This window comes from Carettochelys insculpta, chromosome 33 (genome assembly GCF_033958435.1).
Source record: "Carettochelys insculpta isolate YL-2023 chromosome 33, ASM3395843v1, whole genome shotgun sequence".
Taxonomy (NCBI): Eukaryota; Metazoa; Chordata; order Testudines; family Carettochelyidae; genus Carettochelys; species Carettochelys insculpta.
Genome location: NC_134169.1, coordinates 1,772,138 through 1,788,644, shown reverse-complemented (window position 1 = coordinate 1,788,644; position 16,507 = coordinate 1,772,138). Strand labels below are relative to the sequence as shown.

At 55.1% G+C, this 16,507-nt stretch overlaps 1 protein-coding gene and 2 non-coding genes across 3 annotated transcripts; all 3 read left to right on the top strand.

Annotated features, from left to right (window-relative positions):
- Positions 1 to 2,157: 2,157 nt before the first annotated feature.
- Positions 2,158 to 2,239, top strand: TRNAS-GCU (transfer RNA serine (anticodon GCU)). The gene has a single exon. It is a non-coding gene; the product is annotated as a tRNA-Ser (tRNA).
- A 3,048-nt stretch (positions 2,240 to 5,287) lies between these two features.
- Positions 5,288 to 5,359, top strand: TRNAQ-CUG (transfer RNA glutamine (anticodon CUG)). Its single transcript has one exon. It is a non-coding gene; the product is annotated as a tRNA-Gln (tRNA).
- A 3,709-nt stretch (positions 5,360 to 9,068) lies between these two features.
- On the top strand, positions 9,069 to 15,368 carry LOC142005128 (uncharacterized). Its single transcript, XM_074982818.1, has 5 exons — positions 9,069 to 9,215; positions 10,061 to 10,112; positions 10,816 to 11,003; positions 14,539 to 14,556; positions 15,354 to 15,368. The coding sequence occupies exons 1-5, from the start codon at positions 9,069 to 9,071 to the stop codon at positions 15,366 to 15,368; spliced, it is 420 nt and encodes a 139-aa protein (XP_074838919.1).
- The last annotated feature ends 1,139 nt before the right edge of the window (positions 15,369 to 16,507 follow it).

The window sequence follows — 16,507 nt, the reverse complement described above, 5'->3', positions numbered from 1 at the left end:
GGGCGGACAGCGACAATCAGGATCCCGTCTCCGCCGTACCCCAAGGCCTGGCACTTGGTGAGCATGTTCAGAGCAGCCTGTGGGCGAGATGCCATGAGCAGAGACAGCAGAGTGTGGGGGAGGGAATGAGCCCTGTAGGAAATGACTTGCCCTTCTGAGGGGAGGGATGGGAAAGGCTGACAAGGAAGTGAGGCGGCATTAATTTTAATTTTGTCTTTCCATGTTGAGAACAAATTTTATGTCCACTGAGGCATGTGTGGATGGGCACCTCCAATAAAAACACATGCTGCTGGCTGTGGGTGCTCAGCTAATCAGCTGGGCAGCATTTGAATTTCTCCTGGATGGCCACTCAAGCACTCAGCTTCTGGGAAGCACTCGTGAGAACAAAACACTCCTGTGGGCTGCACTCTCTCATGCTCTCAGTGATGACAGCAACCCACACAGATGCGGGTATAGCTTCCCTTTGATAAGGCACTGATGCTGAGGCCTCCAGTGAGCTGTGACAGGTGAGCACACCTGAGAGCTGTGCTGAGGCTGCTCTCGGTTATGCAGGGTCTGGTTGGTTAGGGAAAAGTGGAAAAGTGACATGGATGCTCCTTTTGGTTTTCCCATAACTTTTCCAGATGCAGTGAGGATCTGGCGCCCCTTCAGTTGAACTGGGGATGGTCTGTAAATGGGGTACGCCCACCCTTAGAAAGGGGTAGAATTAACAGCTCCTCAGTGACCCTTCCCTGAGCTAACACTGGCTCGACTGGCGCTGAGCTGCACCCGGCCCATCACTGCATGGGGATTTCTCTGGCGGGAGACAGGCACAACAGAAAGTTCCTCACCGGATGGGAACTCGGATCTAAAGCTGTGAGCTTCCACGGCTGTAAGTGGTGTTGTACGCAGGGGAGGGAGAAAATGGCAGTGGGTGAAATAAGACTATCATACTTGCCCTTTTTTAAAGCTATGGTATCCCCACATCTTGAGTACTGTGTGCAGATGTGGTCTCCTCACCTCAGAAAAGATATATTGGCATTAGAAAAGGTTCAGAAAAGGGCAACTAAAATGACAAAGGGTTTGGAAGGGGTCCCACATGAGGAGAGGCAACAGAGACTGGGACTTTTCAGTCTAGAAAAGAGGAGAGTGAGGGGCGATATGATAGAGGTAGGTACAATCATGAATGGAGTGGAGAAAGTGGACACAGAAAAGTTATTTACTTGTTCCCATAATATAAGAAGGAGAGGACACCAAATGAAATTAATGGGTAGCAGGTTCAAAACTAATAAAGGAAAGTTTTTCTTCACACAGGGCACAGTCAACCTGTGGAACTCCTCTCCAGAGGAGGCTGTGAAGGCCAGGACTCAAACAGAGTTTAAAAAAGAGCTCGATAGATATTTGGAGGTGAGGTCCATAGGTGGCTATTAGCAAGGGGTAAGGGATGGTGCTGAGCCTTTTGTTGAAGGCGGGAGACGGATGACAGGAGACAAATCGCTTGACCGTTGTCTTCGGTTCACCTCCTCTGGGGCACCCGGCACTGGCTACTGTTGGCAGACAGGATACTGGGCTAGATGAACCTTTGCTCTGACCCAGTATGGCCGTTCTTATGTTCACCTTATAGACTGGGTAAGGGCAGCTATGTTCTTATGCTATTTCTAAACAGCCTTTCTGAGGGTACTGCTGAGCAGGGACCCCAGGGGCTCCAGGGTGGGACAGCCACATGGACACCTGCCTCAGGCCCTGTGGCTGGTGCTGCAGACTGATCTATTGCTCTCAGTGTCAGAGAGAGGGGAGTGTGACATTCAACCCCACAGGCAAGTGTCTGTCCCTTTCCCAGCTGTGCACAGCCCAGCTCATCCCAGCTGCTGGGAGAGACCAGAGCCCCTGAGCCAGCCTGAGGGACAGGCCCTTCTCTCAGTGGTAGCTGCCCATGTGAGTGGCTGCAGCTTAGCCAGGGCTGCCCCCAACCTTGTCCCCATGTCTGGCCGGGGTGCTGCACCCCGGCTGTATTTGGGGCCCTGCTCACCCCAGGAATCCACACTGCAGGGAACAGGAGTGAGAGTAGCACTGCCGGGCCAAATCTGCCCATCCTGTGTCCCTGGCCAACTAGTGAATTGCAGAAAGGTTCCTGGCAGGGTTGACTTTGGGACATATGAAAAACACATAACAAGAGAAGATGAGGTGGCCGAGTGGTTAAGGCGATGGACTGCTAATCCATTGTGCTCTGCATGCATGGGTTCAAATCCCATCCTCATCGCATCTTTCTTTGTTGATTTCCAGCCTTATATTGGGATGCTACTTCCACCATAGCTGAGCCTGCTGCCTCCAAACACGGGACACCTCTGTGAGGCTGAGCTGAGCTCCAGCTGCCAGAGGTGGGGGTGGGATGATTTCATTTACCCTGAAAGTGCCAAGCCTGACTCCAGTGTCAGCTCCACTCACCTCTGCCCCCTGCAGTGCTGCTGCCTGGAGCTAAGCAGGGCCCCAAACACAGCCAGGGGTGTAGTTCCCTGGCAAGGAGGGGGCAGCCCTGACTAAGCTGAGGTCAGGCACAGGTGCAGCTGCCTCTGAGTGAAGGGCTGGTTCCCCAAGGCTTGATGCAGTGCTCTGGTCTCTCCCAGCTCCTGGGCTGGGCAGTGCACATCTGGGAAAAGAGCAGATATTGCCCAGGGGGAAGGAATGTTTCTCTGCCCCTGACAGCAATAGATCCAGCCACAGGGCCTGGGGCAGGTCTCCATTCAACTGTCTCACCCTGAGCAAGCCCTGAATTCTTCTGTGCTTCTCAGCAGCTGGGGAAAAGCCTCTTTGGGACATATCTCCTGCTCCACAGCTGAAACGAGCACACAGGAGCTGCTGGGTTCAGCTCCCAGGGGTGCCGGGCTGCTACCTTCTGCAGCACCAGGTGTTGGCCCTGACAGGACATGGGACTGGAGGGACCTTTGTTCTAACCCACAATGGATGTTCTGAAGATTCACATGCTGGTGACAGGCCAGTACTCCAGGCCCCCTGGACACTCCTGTCCTTGTGGGAAAGGAGCAGCTCTGGGCTTTCAGGTCAAACCGCACATGGCGGCTGCCACACTGTGGGGTGGCTCTTGCAGTGCTGCTGAGCCCACCTTTGTGTGCTGTGTCTGAGACTGGAACCCCCAAGCCCCTTTGGGGTAACGATTGCAGCAGGACTGGTCAGTGTCCTGGCTCCAAAGCAGCCAGACCCACTGAAATGCCGGAGAGTCCACGGAAACACTTCCCTGCCCCTGGGCTGTTTTCATGGGCTAAACTCCCTTCCAGCATTGACCTGAGTGAGACGCTGACACGGCTACTTCCCAGCCCCAGCCCAGGGCACTCAGCCACCAGCACATCCAGGTACTGCTCTCAGAGCTGGGGCAGCTGGGGTTGTGTTGTGCTGCAAGGCTGTAAAATGCCAGGGGAGTCACTTACCTTGAGTGCTCCTTCCTGCCCCATCTCCCCCTGCCTACTCCCAGACATCGCTCCCAACCCTTGTTGCTACTCGCGGCAACTGGCCAGAGGGGAACATTTCTCTGAAGCCCCCAGAGCTCATTTTTCTTTTCTTTGCTTTTCCAGTTACCAGTCTGGAAAGAAGTCATGGAGATGCAAAGATTGGCAAGGTCCGTGGTGATTGGTAGGGAATATCTAGCTGAGGGAGGCCACAACAGCCTTGGTTGGGAGTTCACAGAGGCTCTGGCCACACTAGCCTCTTGTTTGAGAGGGGCTGTGGTAATGAGCCACGTCGCCTGATGCTAACGAGGCACTGCCATGAATGTGCAGCACCTCATTAACATAATGGCAGCCACTCTTGCTTTGAAAGTGCTGCTTTCAGAATACACACTGTGAGTGTAATAGGGGACCCTTCGAAACACTCCCCTGGATTTCAAAAGCCCCTTCTTCCCAAACAGCATCTGGTACAGGTGAAGAAACTTGAACTCAGAACGTTTCTTTGCAATATTTGCCCCAAGCCATTGCACTACTGAAAGACGAGCAGCTCACCGATATGTACACCTCAGAGCTCAGCTCAATCACTGCCAAGGCTGGATCAACAGCTCAGAGACCCTCACCACTGCATGGCTTTTTTGGGGGTGGCAGCCAAAAAGGAAGAGGAAAGACACTGAGCACCTATGGTTAGACTGCAGGTGTATCTCAAAATAACTGGCGCAGTTTGTGCATTGCCAATTGCATGGTTCATCTGGAAATACCTTATTTGAAATGTGGGCCAATTGCAAAGGTTCCATTTGCCCTCTCTGCAGGAGGGGGAGCAGAACCAGAACAGAGCACTGAAATGTCTGTACCTCTGTGTCTCTAAATAGCAGCTGCAGTCTAACCATCCCCAGGAAGCAAGCTGCAGGATCATCAAAAGTGCGAGATAAAGAAGTTACTGCCACTGACTGCACTCAGCAGCATCTGATTGATTGGTGGGTGTCCTTCAGCAGGTTCTTTTTGTAATGATAGATGATGCTCCAAGCAGATGAGAGAGAGGTGCCCCACACATGGTGGAAATCTGTCTTCCTAAGTGGCTGTAGCTCTGTTCGTGGGAGAAGCCAGAGAAGCAGGGGATGAGCTGTAATATGTGCATCGAGAAACAAAGTTTAATCAAACCTCATTTGTAAAACCACTGTGAGCTGGGGAAGGGACAGAAGCTGGGGGAAACTGTGTTTGTCCTGAAGGAGGGTGAAGGTGAATGAATCCAAGGGGCACTCTTTGTGTGGTGGTACAGTTCAGTGGTAGACTGTCTAAATACAGTTTTAGAGATTTTTTGGTCAGATCTAAAGACCTCCCTTTTCCCATCACATTCTGGATTTCTATTCTACGTGTATTTCTCATATGGACATGAACCCTCAACATTTGCTACCGCCAATGCATATAACCCTAGGAAACCCTTCCCTTAGCTGACAAGAGAGAGTGATATGAGCAGAGAGGTGCTCACTGAGAGTCTATAAAATGTATCCCATTCAGCCACATCTATCTGCGCACTTTTAAATGTGTGTGAATTCAGAGCCAGGGTTATTGTACCCTCCCTCACCCAGATATTCCTCGACAATCACCACCAGCCTTTCTTGTCTCTGCTTCTCCCTTACTTCTCTCCAGGCTGGTTACTTGAAAAGAATAATGAACCTGTCTAGTCTCTCTGGGCTTAGCAGAAAGAAGAGCAGGGATTGATGTCTGGGGGAGGACAGCAGCAGAGATGGGGCAGGAAGCAGTGTCCTGAGTGGTGAAACAGCTGGAGGGTGGCAAGCACTGCAAGGTGCCAGCTTAAAAATAGTTACAGGAGGTGAGAGAAAAACCAATGGACAGGTCCTATGGTGTAATGGTTAGCACTCAGGACTCTGAATCCTGCGATCTGAGTTCAAATCTCAGTGGGGCCTTCTGTGTGTTCACTGTAAGCCTCTTCCCCATCTATAAATCAAGGGGTGAATCTTTATGCATGTGAGTGAGGATTTCTTCCTCCTGGTTGATGAATGAGGCCCCCTGGTGCTGGGTCTCTTGTTGGGGTGTTTCACTAATATACCTGCAATAAGTTGGGTCTCTGGAACACAGCAGCCCTTTTGGGAATTCAGGAGGACCTGTGGCAGGTGATGCAAATAGATGGATTGTTGTCAAGGCCAGAGAGAGGGGAGTGCCACATTCATTTCCCTGGGGCAAATGTCTGCCCCTTTGCCAGCTCTGCACAGCCCAGCCCAGCAGCTGGGAGAAACCAGAGCCCCTGAGTCAGCCTTGGGGAAAGGACCTTCCCTCCCGGGCAGGTTCCCATGCCCCTGTATGCAGCTGAGTCACAGCTGTCCTTTCCCCTCTGCCTGGCTGAGGCATCACATTCCCCAGGTGTGTTCGGGGCCCTGCTTAGCAGGGGGGAGTGCGGCACTTTTGAACTGACATCAGAGATATGTTGGGCCCTGCCATGGAAAATTAAAGCATCCCCCTCCAGCCTCATGCAGTTACCTTGTGCTTGGAGTCTGCCCAGCAGAGGAGCTGGAAGCCAGCAGGGTCAGGGATGGGGTGTGCACAAAGCAGGAGGCACAGAAGAGACGTCAGTAGGAAAGGAAGCAGAAAGGCCAAACAATAATGGGATTTGAATGCAGTGTGCAGAGTACAACACATTAGCTATCCTTTTCCTTTTTCACTCAGCCACCTCACCTGAGTGGTGCCTGGGCTTTTGAAACATCCCAAGGTGAGCACTGCCAGGAACCTTTCTGCCACTCCCTGGCTGGCTGGGGACACCCGAGGGGCAGGTGTGGCTGTTTAAAGAGGCCCCCTGTGCTATTGTGCATTTCTTTGCTCCTGCCCTGGGCTCACCTTGTCCCACAGACACACACTCAGTGGGCACCTGTGCTGAGCTAATGTCCCTGCGGCTGCCTGGCCTGGGCCTCTGCCTCGGGTGCTGTAGGGCAACCGACAACAGGGAGAGAGAATTGGCCTCATCTGGGCTCTGGCCTGTGCAGCTCCACTGTCCCTCTACAACCATTTACAGTCATATCATTAACACCCCAGAGTCCAATCCTGTCCCTGGGCGCACACACACCACAGGGCAGTGAGTGTGTCGGGGAAGCTGGGCTTGCATTGGCTGCATGCATTGGCCCAGAGCCCCCTAAATCAAGCCATGAGTGAGGCAGGCTAACACCAGCACCACTGCCATGGGTCAGAAGGTGGCCTTGAGAGTGAAGAGACAAGACATTCACAGAGTGACACTTGAGTGGCTGAGGGTTCAGAGCCAGTCCAGCCAACTGAAGGGGGAGGTGTAGGAAGGAGTCCAGGGAGGAGCAGTGAGAGCTGGGAAGGGAAAGCCCAGTTGTATTGGGTGTCGGGTCCCTCTGGGGCTAGAGCAGAGGGAGGATGGGCCTAGGTTCCCCCAGCTGCCACTGAGGTCATGGTGTGGACCAGGCCTGTGGCAGGGAATGAGAAGACTGCAGGGTCACTGTGGGAGTGACAGAGAATTGAAGGACTTGGTCCCAGGAGGGGGGAAATGCCAAGTTATCCAGACAAGTGCTGAGTCAAAAGCTGGACCTTTGCAGCTTCTGCCAGTGAGAGGTGCTGCCACAGCAAACGGGACAGGTGTCATCACAGCAGGGGCCACATCTTGAGCAATTGAAGGGAAGAAAAACACACACAAGGACACCAGCCCCCACTTGTCCTGACACACTGTCAGAGAAAGGCAGAAGAAGGGCTAGTTTGGGCTTGGGAACCCTGGAGCTTTCTCATCCTGAGCAAGAAGCGCACCCTGAGACCACCCTCAGAAAAGGAGCTCTGGGGGCTCTTCAGGACCACGTTTCAGCAAAGAGCCAGTAGCTGATAAAAACAACAAGAAGTCCTTTGGCGCCTCACAGACGAGCAGCTATTTAGGAGCAGATGCTTCCGTGGGTTTTGTCAGTCCTACTGATAAGTCCTATGTCAAACTTCAGGACTACCACTGTGCAGACGTAACTTTGTGTGCCTGAGCCCCAGCCATGAGGCAGCTGCAGGAACGCTGTCACCTCTGGAATGAGTTCAGTGGGTCAGAAGAGCTCATTCAGCCCGAGGGGAATTGGCTCAAGTGGTAGAGCGCTTGCTCAGCACGAGAGAGACAGTAGCACTGATGCCCACGTTCTCCAGGGGGAGGTGTGTTTTTATTCCCTCTTCTCCAAGGCAGTGTCAGGCCAGGGGCTAAGTGCTTCTAGTGCCTCCTTCCTCTTCCCACTTGGTAGCCCCCCACCAAAACAAGCCCACGCAGGGCAGAAAGCTGCTGGTCCCAGCCCTCCGAAATACTATTCAAACCCATCAGCGTTTTTAGAGACACGTCACTTCTTAGTTAATATTTGAGAAGGAAAAATATCACGAGCATGGAAATTCTTTCCCAGAACGGCCATTCCCATTGCATGGAGCACCAGTGCTCCACAGAACAGCCTGGGAGTGACTGGCTGAGAATCAGCACACGGGATCATTTCCAGGGCAGAAGGCAATATGCCCCCTCTATGATAGACCCAACCTGGAAAGCAGCCTATGGAAACTGGAAACACAGAAATGATCCAGGCGCACGGACAGGACAGACAGAATGCCTGTCCACACTGGAGCTGGGGACATGAGCTAGCTGGCTTATGTCGGTGGACAGCAGCAGCCTGGAGCTCTTTGCTGCCTTTTGACTCTGTGCAGACGAGAAAGGACAACTTGTTTCCAGCCACAGTGGAGGGTGGGGAGAAAAGAGGAGCTTTGCAAAGCCATGGGCCAAGTCATCCCTCCCACCCACCCCATATGCTGTGGCTGGAAGCAGCTCCTGTCCCTTTCCTCCCACACACATTACAAAAATTGCTGCTGGGCACAATCTGATGGGAACCCTGACAGAAATCTGGGCTGGGCGTGTGACCCTGCAGGCTGCGTTCTGCTGGAATCCAACTGAACTTGCTCAAACTTGAGGAATTTTACGGGTGTCCCGTATTCAGCAAACGGAAACACGGTCACTCTCGGGAAAGTGCTGCCTTGGATTGTGGAAGAGACTCCTTGACAAGAACCCGACCTTGTCTCTTGCAACAGTGTAAGGTCTTCTCCAGCTCTAGCGGGGCTGGGTACAGGCACCTGACCCATTGTCATTGCCTCTACAAATACACATCTACATCCTTAGCCGTGCACAGCCTTGCCCTCCGCTTTGGAGCCAAAATTAACAAGCCACAGAACTCTACTGCAAAATCCTGGCCTCCATCTACATAATCTTACAGTCCTTCACCCAGTCCCACTTTCTCCCTCTTCTGCGTACAGCACCTCTGAGAGCTGTGGAAAGTGGATCATTATTGCAGCGACTCCTCGGTCAGGGCACGGTCACCGCAGCGGTGTTGCCCTTCTGCACAGGAAGGCAGCCAGAACTTGATTGGCCCTGCACCAAAAGATGAGGAAGGAGCAAACCAAACCAAACAGACCAACCCGCTCACCTGAGAGGAGGACTAACAAATAGACAAATAAGGTCTGGCTTATTGGAGCACTTTCTGTTTTGTCACCTGATAGCAGCAGAGTTATTTCCCTGGATGTATCATTCCATAACCCCAGCTGTGAGCAGGCAGGGAACTCAGGGCTCTGACTAGTGCAGCTCTCACTGAGCAGAGGCAGGGAGGGACCATGGCTGGCTTGAATCTCTGCAGCGTTCTGGTGACCGGGGCCAATCAAGGAATTGGTCTGGAATTCGTCAAGCAGCTTCTGGGGAACTCCAACCCACCGGAGTGGGTCTTTGCCACCTGCCGGGACGCAGCAGGAGAGCGAATGCAGGTGAGAACGGGGCGAGGGAGATTGAGTAAGCAGTAGCTGGAGGGGGAAGCAGAAGCTGCCCAAGGGGCTTCCAGTGTTGCAGCACTTGGGGCTGAGACCCACACACTAGAGCAGGCAATGACTGCAGACCCTGCTCCAGCTCGAAGGTGCACAACTGCACCCCAAACCGTCTACACCTGGCAGCTCAGGTCCCAGAGCAGTGAGGATGTGGCAGCACTGGCTGAGCCTGGGGCAACTACCCAGGGGCTGTGGACCGGCTCGCCCAGCATAGGTGAATAATGACTATAGCACAGCTATACCCAGTCCCACCAGCCTCCAGGGAGCCCAATTCATGAGTCTGACACCTCCCTTGTCTGTCACTGCCTCAGGCCCTCTGTCTTCTCAGCTCTGCTCACACACCCAGCCTGGGGAACTGCAGGTTCTGAGTAACTTCTGGGTCATGGCACCAGCTCCTTCCTCAGCTGAGAAAATCCCCAATCACAAGCAGCTCATGAGAGCTTGTGTCACTGTCAACTCCCAGCTGCTGGGATGGGACTTCCCTTACCTCTCCTGGGGGAACTGCCCTCCAACCCCTTCCTCCCACTCCCCATTAGTGATGGGGAAGTGATTTGTGTCCCAGACTCCATCGCCCTGAGTTAGACAATGGCACTGGAAATGCTCAGGGGCAATTAGAAGCCTCCTACTGCTGCAGAACCCAGGGCAGGTTGTTGCACAAGGAGGCTTGGTGGAGAAAAGCAGTTAAGACATTGACTTGGTTCCCAGGATCAGTGGGGATCTGGATTCTGCCCAGCCTGGCCCTGGGCGTGGGCCCAATGTCAATAACCATTTACTTCATTCTTTTTCAGGAATTGCAGAAGCTGGAGGCCAAACATCCGAACCTGGTGATCATTGCGCTGGGTGGGTGCCCGGCCCCAGGCCCAGAGCTGAGGTTCCATCTCCCTGCGGCATGTTCTTCCTGTTCCTATCCCTCTCTGCATCCCCCACCTCCCAGGTTCACCCAATCCCAGTGAGGAGAACAGGACCAGAGTCAGTAATTGCTGAGAGCCCTTTGACACCTTCCACAGCCCCAGAGGAGGCAGGTGTGAGTGGAAATTCTGGCAGGGTTGGTTGGCTCTGGAGAGGCTGGAAAGCCCCAGGACCACCATGTGGCAGGTTGCTTCTGTGAAAATCACATAAGGGCAGCTCTGTCCAGCATTCCCACTTCTGGGATGGAGCCCTGCACGTCCAGCTGGGGACTTGTCTCACCTACAATGCATCACAAGCAATTCTAAATCATCCACTTCCTTTGTCTAGGTGAGATCAACGCCACACGTATGAACTAACCACTAACTCCAGCACATTTCCATTTTCTAGGCTACTCAGATTGTCCAAGGAAATGATCATAATTGTCTCTCTGAACTGGCCTTTCCTCTTGTTGCTCCAGCACAGCTCCTCGTGCCTGGACCCAGCAGCAGTTCCCACCCCCCGACTCCCTTCCCCAACCCCTCTCCCACCTCTGAGCCCAATGGAAGAAGCCCTGTGGCCCAGGGGGCCGTACCCTGGTGGGGGTGACATCGGAGAGGAGGAATCATGCTCTTGACCCCCTGCTCTGTCGCTGTAGATGTCACTGACCCAGCCAGCATCAAGGCGGCAGCAGCCAGAGTTGAGACACACCTGAAAGGCTCGGGGCTGAATCTGCTGATAAACAATGCTGGGATGGCGAAGTTGAACACACTGGAGTCAGAGACACCAGAGGACATGGCCCTGGTGTACGCGACCAACGTGACGGGGCCCTTGCTGGTGAGCCAGGTAAGGGCCCTGACAGAAAGCACATGGCCAGATGCACCAGGGTTTGATTGTGCTTGGGCCAGGCATCCTCCCTTCCCTGGGACTGGGTCACTGGATCAATGTGGGGCCTTGGCTGGGAGCACAAAGGCTGCAGGTGCATCATGGGACTTGAACCTCTCAGAAATGAAGACTCACCCCCAGATCCCTGCATGGCCCAGGCTCTGCACACCAAAGGCACCGAGTGCTTGTGAGCATCTGTCTGAAGCCCCTGGACCCCCTGGGCAGCTCATGAGGCTCACAAATGGGGGTCTGGGTCCGAGCGCTGGCAGGAGTCTGGGTGAAGGAGGGGCCACTGGTGCCTGCTCCACCCCATGCCCTGCCCCCACTCAGCCTGTTCCCCTGATGCCCCACCCACACTGCACCCACACTCAGCCCCACCCCCACTTCATCCCCAGCCTGAGGGAATTTTTGAGTCACTCGCACCAGGAACTGGCACTAACTCGACAGCCCAGAAAATGAGCTTCCCCGTGTGTTCACTGCAAACCCATCTCAGTGCTGGGTGCTCAGCAGAGTGATGGCCCCCGGCTGGGCTCACCTCGGCTGCCTTGCGAGCAGCAGCCCTGCTGACCCTGCGTGTGGGGGAGCACAAGGGGCTGGGGGGGGGCAGGACAGGCTCAGAGGGCTCCACGCTGGGTGGGTCTGTAGCTGGCCTGTGTGTGGAGACTGAGTCTGGCACAGGCCGGGGAGTCAGGGCTTGTGTGGCCAGAGGCCGGGGGGTTCAGGCACCTGCTGCGGAGCCGGCACAGACCAGTTAGCTTCACGCCAAGGGCAGCTGGTGGGGAGATGCCTCAGAGCAGGGGAAAGAGATTCTTCCAACCCCGGCAGGGCTGTGGGGAGGCTCCGTGCCCTCCCTGGTCCTCATCCTTCCACTCTTCTCCCCACACACCCTGGCTCCAGGCCAAGCCACAAGCTGTAGCCTGGCTGGGCAACTCAAACCATTGACCTGCCCAGGGTAGGCACATGGGGGAGCAACATCCAGCCTGAGTCCCTGAACCCGGGGCCTCCTGCCCAGGATATAAGGGGGGTTCCCACATGTGTCCACATGACTCTTCCCCTGCCCTGGCTCTGGCTTGCAGCCTGGCCCAGCAAAGACTCACAGCTGAGGAGCTGCAGTTGGGCCATACTCAGAGCCATGAGGGCAGCTGTGGGGAGCCGCAGACCCCCCCATCTATCTGCCCTGGATGAGGACTCCGAAGGCGGGCACATGAGTTGGGTCATTCTGGGCTCCTACCTGGGCACGAGCAGGGTCCACAGCTCCCCACACCTGCCTGTGTGGGGCTCCTACTTCTGGCCTGGCCAGGGGCTGGGTTTCAGGGGGAAGAGCAGAGACCCACCGCATTCTGGTGGCCTGTCTCACGAGCACGAGGCTGGTTCCTTTTCTGACCTCACGGCTGCTCTGCTCTCCCCACTGCCCAGGCCTTCCTGCCCTTGCTGAAGCAGGCTGCCCAGGGAAGCCCCCAGACAGGGCTGAGCTGCAGCAAGGCGGCCATCGTCAACATGTCCAGCTTGGCTGGCTCCATCCAGAATGTCTGTGGCTGGGACATGGTCCAAATCATCTCCTATCACTGCAGCAAGGTACAGGGCACACCCAGCAGGGCCGGACTGCTGCCTGGGTTTGCTACTTGCACAAACCCCTGTCAGTCGGTGTCTTCCCCTTGTTCCCCATCCTACTGCCACCACTCCAGCCTCCAGCGCTGTGCTGGGCAGGGCCGGCAGATTTTTGTCTGCCTGCAATTCACTTGGGCTTCAGATCAGAGTTCCCATCCGGTGAGGAACTTTCTGTTGTGCCTGTATCCCGCTGGAGAAATCCTCACACTCTGAGGGGCCAGGGCAGCTCAGCCCCCGTCCAGCCAGTCTCAGCTCAGGGAAGGTCACTGCGGAGCTATGAATTCTATCCCCCCTGGGGTGGACATACCCCATTTTGAGACCATCCCCAGTTCAACTCAAGGGGGTCAGATCCTTGCTGCGTCTGGCTCAAATGTCGGGTACCCCAAAGGAGCATCGATGTCACATTTCCACTTTCCTCTAACTGCCCAGATCCTGCGTAACAGAGAGCAGCCTCAGCACGGCTCTCATGTGTGCTCACCTGTCACGGCTCACTGCAGGCCTGTCAGCATCAGCGGCTCATCAGAGTGCAGCCACACCTGCATCTCGGTGGCTTGCTGTCCTCATTGAGCCCATCAGAGACTGCAGCTCACACGAGTGTTTTCTTCTCACTAGTGTTTCTGACAGGCTGAGTCCTTGGGCAGCCATCCTGGAAAAACTCACATGCCACCCAGGTGATCAGCAGAGCGCGCACAGCCGGCAGCGTGTGTTTTCATTGGTGGGTGCCATCCACACATGCTTCAGTGCACACAAAATTTATTCTGCACATAGAAGGACAAAAACAAAAGGAGCTCTGCTCTCGCACCTTTGTCTCTCTGTCTGTCCCATCCCTCCCTTCGGGAGGGTGGGTCGTTTCCTACAAGGCTCATTCCCTCCCACACACTCTGCTGTCTCTGCTCATGGTGTCTCACCTGCAGGCTGCTCTGAACATGCTCACCAAGTGCCAGGCCTTGGGGTATGGTGGAGACGGGATCCTGAGTGTCGCTGTCCATCCTGGCTGGGTACAGACAGACATGGGGAATTCTGACTCCATCCAGGTAGGTACCTCGCTCGGAGAGGACAGTGATTGCCAAGTGTTAGGAGCAGATGTTTATTGTAGGGGTAATGGCTGTGCTGGAACCCATCCTGCCCTCCGCCTCTGCCCTGCGTGGAGGGATCGTGTCCCACTCAGAGGCCCTCAGGGATTCCATGCTGTGCTCTGGGCTTCCAACCTCCTGCTGCCGCTTGCTTGGTTCCTCAAGCTGCTGGCATCCCAGAGTGAAGGTGAGCAGAGCTGCTGCTGCTGCTGCTCTGGGGTTTTTATGGGCACCAGCTCACAGGTACTTTCATGCAGTCAAGTCTGTGCTCTCCACCCAGTATCTTCATGTACCCCCAAAGCCCAAAGCCCATCCTGGACTCTGGACAGCTTCAACTTACCACTCTCTAGCCAAGAGCTGAAACCCACTCCAGCTCCCCAGCCCAGATCGGGGACCCCCATCCCCACACCCACCCCCCAGTCCTGAGCACCTTCCACATCTTCTGGTAGCCCAAATCCCTAATTTCCAGCATTTCCCTAAAGCCCAAACTCCCAGGCAGAGCCCTCACACTGCTGCATCCCAACCCTCTGTCCCAGCCCAGAGCCCCACCCCCACTCACACCCCTTGGCCCCACTCCCACCGCATGAATTGTGTTACGTGCACCAGGGTGAAGGTCATGCATCACAACACAGCTGTGTTTTGCACACCCCCTGCCTTGGGACACACAAGAAAATTCATGCCACTCAGGGGAGGGACAGTTCAAGGGAACTCCAGCTGGGCCAAGGGCTCAACTTCGTCCTGTCTCTGGGCCCCTGGGGTCCTGGGATGCTCCCAAAGTCAGCTCCCCCACCTCACTCTGCTTCCCCCACCCACAGGCCCCAGTGACGGTGGAGGTGAGTGTCAGAGGGATGCTGCACGTGCTCTCCACGCTCTGCGAGAAGGACAATGGAGGCTTTGTGAACTGGGAAGGGAAAGTTCTTCCTTGGTGAGATGCTCCCAGCCCTGCGCCAAGAGCCCTGGGCCAGGCTTTTCCAGTGACCGTGCTGTTAGCTGTGCCTCTGGCCTCAATAAACCCACTGAGCTAACGCAGAGGCCCTGATTGAGCCTGGCCTGGTCTGTCCTGTCCTGGAAGCCACCGGCTGCACCTGGGTGGAGATGCCATGTGACCACTGGTACCTCCCTCCTCAGCCAAAGCCCAGAGCTGGTCTGTGAGGCAGGAGCTTTGGGTGTCCAGCTGGGAGAGGGTGGCTGAGAGTGAGGAAAACACCCAGGACCTCACTGCTGCAGGGAAGAGGCCCAGGGAGAGCTCACGGGCAGTGACACCCCTTCTCCCGCACTTGTGCAGTATATTGAATTAGCCACCCTGAGTTATCCTGGCCAATGCTACCTAACCTGGGCCAAGAAGCCCCTGCCCCCGAGGCAGCCCAGGGGGCACTGGGAGGGGGAGGCCAGGAGCCTCTGGATACACTGGGTGTCTCTCTTCATCAGTCTGTCATACAGGAGGATTGTCTGGGCACAGCTGAGAAAGCCAAACCAGGGCAAATTGCTAACACAGTGTGTCCCGGTGTGGGCCAGGGTGTGCCCCAACTGGGGTGGAGCAGGCCACAAGACCTCCCCAACTCTCAGCCCTGCCTCGTTCTGGGCGGGCAGCAGTCCCCATAAGGCCCAGTCCTCCTTATCTGGGCTGCAGGTGGGCAGCATATAGGCCCTGTCCGTGGGGCAGGATTGGCCACATCCCACTTAGGCAGTCAAGATGTAAGCCCCAGCCCTAGGTCAGGGCAGGGCCACAGCTGATTAGTCAGGCTCAACCCCTACAGCAGGGCAGGGCACACACAGTCTGTGTAGCAGCCCTGGATCTGGGGCAGGGCTGGGCCGTCTTTAATCAGGCTCAGCACCTTGTTAGCAGCTTGTGAGCAGCCACGGCTAACCTGCCTTTGCTTTGAAGTAGCCCAGGCACTTTGAAGTACCGGCGGGTTAGTCACTGTGAGAGACAAGCTGGCACTTCCAAGTTTGCTGCTTCAAAGAGAGAATGGGGGCTGTATGGACAGATAACTGGGGCTCTTTCTATAAAGAATAGTTTATTATATATAATATTCCGAAATAATGCTGCTGTGTCGCCATAGCGCCAGTGTGCTTCAAGGGCTCTAATCTGAACTAGGCTCTCTTGTGTGGGGACGTGCTGTTTTCCAATACGTTTTGTTTATTCTGGGCCTTCCTTGTCACGTGAAGGCTTCATTATCAAATGGCCTATTTGGGCGGAATAATTCTGAAATAAGCTTTAAGCAGCTCGGCCATGGTGCCTGTCCATACAGCCCCCATTCTCTCTTTTGGAATAGGCACTATTCCCCCCCCCGCGTAACTTTGAAGCAGCAAACTTGGAAGTGCCAGCTTGTCTCTCACAGTGACTAACCCGCCGGTACTTCAAAGTGCCTGGGCTACTTCAAAGCAAAGGCAGGTTAGCCGTGGCTGCTCACAAGCTGCTAACAAGGTGCTGAGCCTGATTAAAGACGGCCCAGCCCTGCCCCAGATCCAGGTTAATCTTTGTTTTAAATGGAAATGTTTAAGGCCCTCAGCTGGCAGGATGCACTGTGCCCTCATTGCTTTCCTGGAGCTGCTTTTTCTCCCAGGACTCCCTCTCTCTGCCCTGGGCTTCCTTAGCATGTGCCCCACGGCACTTCCCCCAGCCAGAGACTGAGCTGTGCAGGCCCATTCCTGTGGAGATGAGATTCGAATCATAGAATCCTAGAGCTGGGAAGGACCTCAGGAGGTCATCCAGTCCAGCCCTTTGCCTAAAACAGGACCAACTCCAACTAAATCATCCCAGCCAGGGCTTGCTCAAGCCAG

Coding starts and splice junctions, on each gene's coding strand:
- LOC142005128 (XM_074982818.1), top strand. CDS start 9,069: ATGGCTGGCTTGAATCTCTGCAGCGTTCTGGTGACCGGGGCCAATCAA. Junction 9,216..10,060: donor CAGCAGGAGAGCGAATGCAG/GTGAGAACGGGG, acceptor ATTCTTTTTCAG/GAATTGCAGAAGCTGGAGGC. Junction 10,113..10,815: donor CCTGGTGATCATTGCGCTGG/GTGGGTGCCCGG, acceptor CTGTCGCTGTAG/ATGTCACTGACCCAGCCAGC.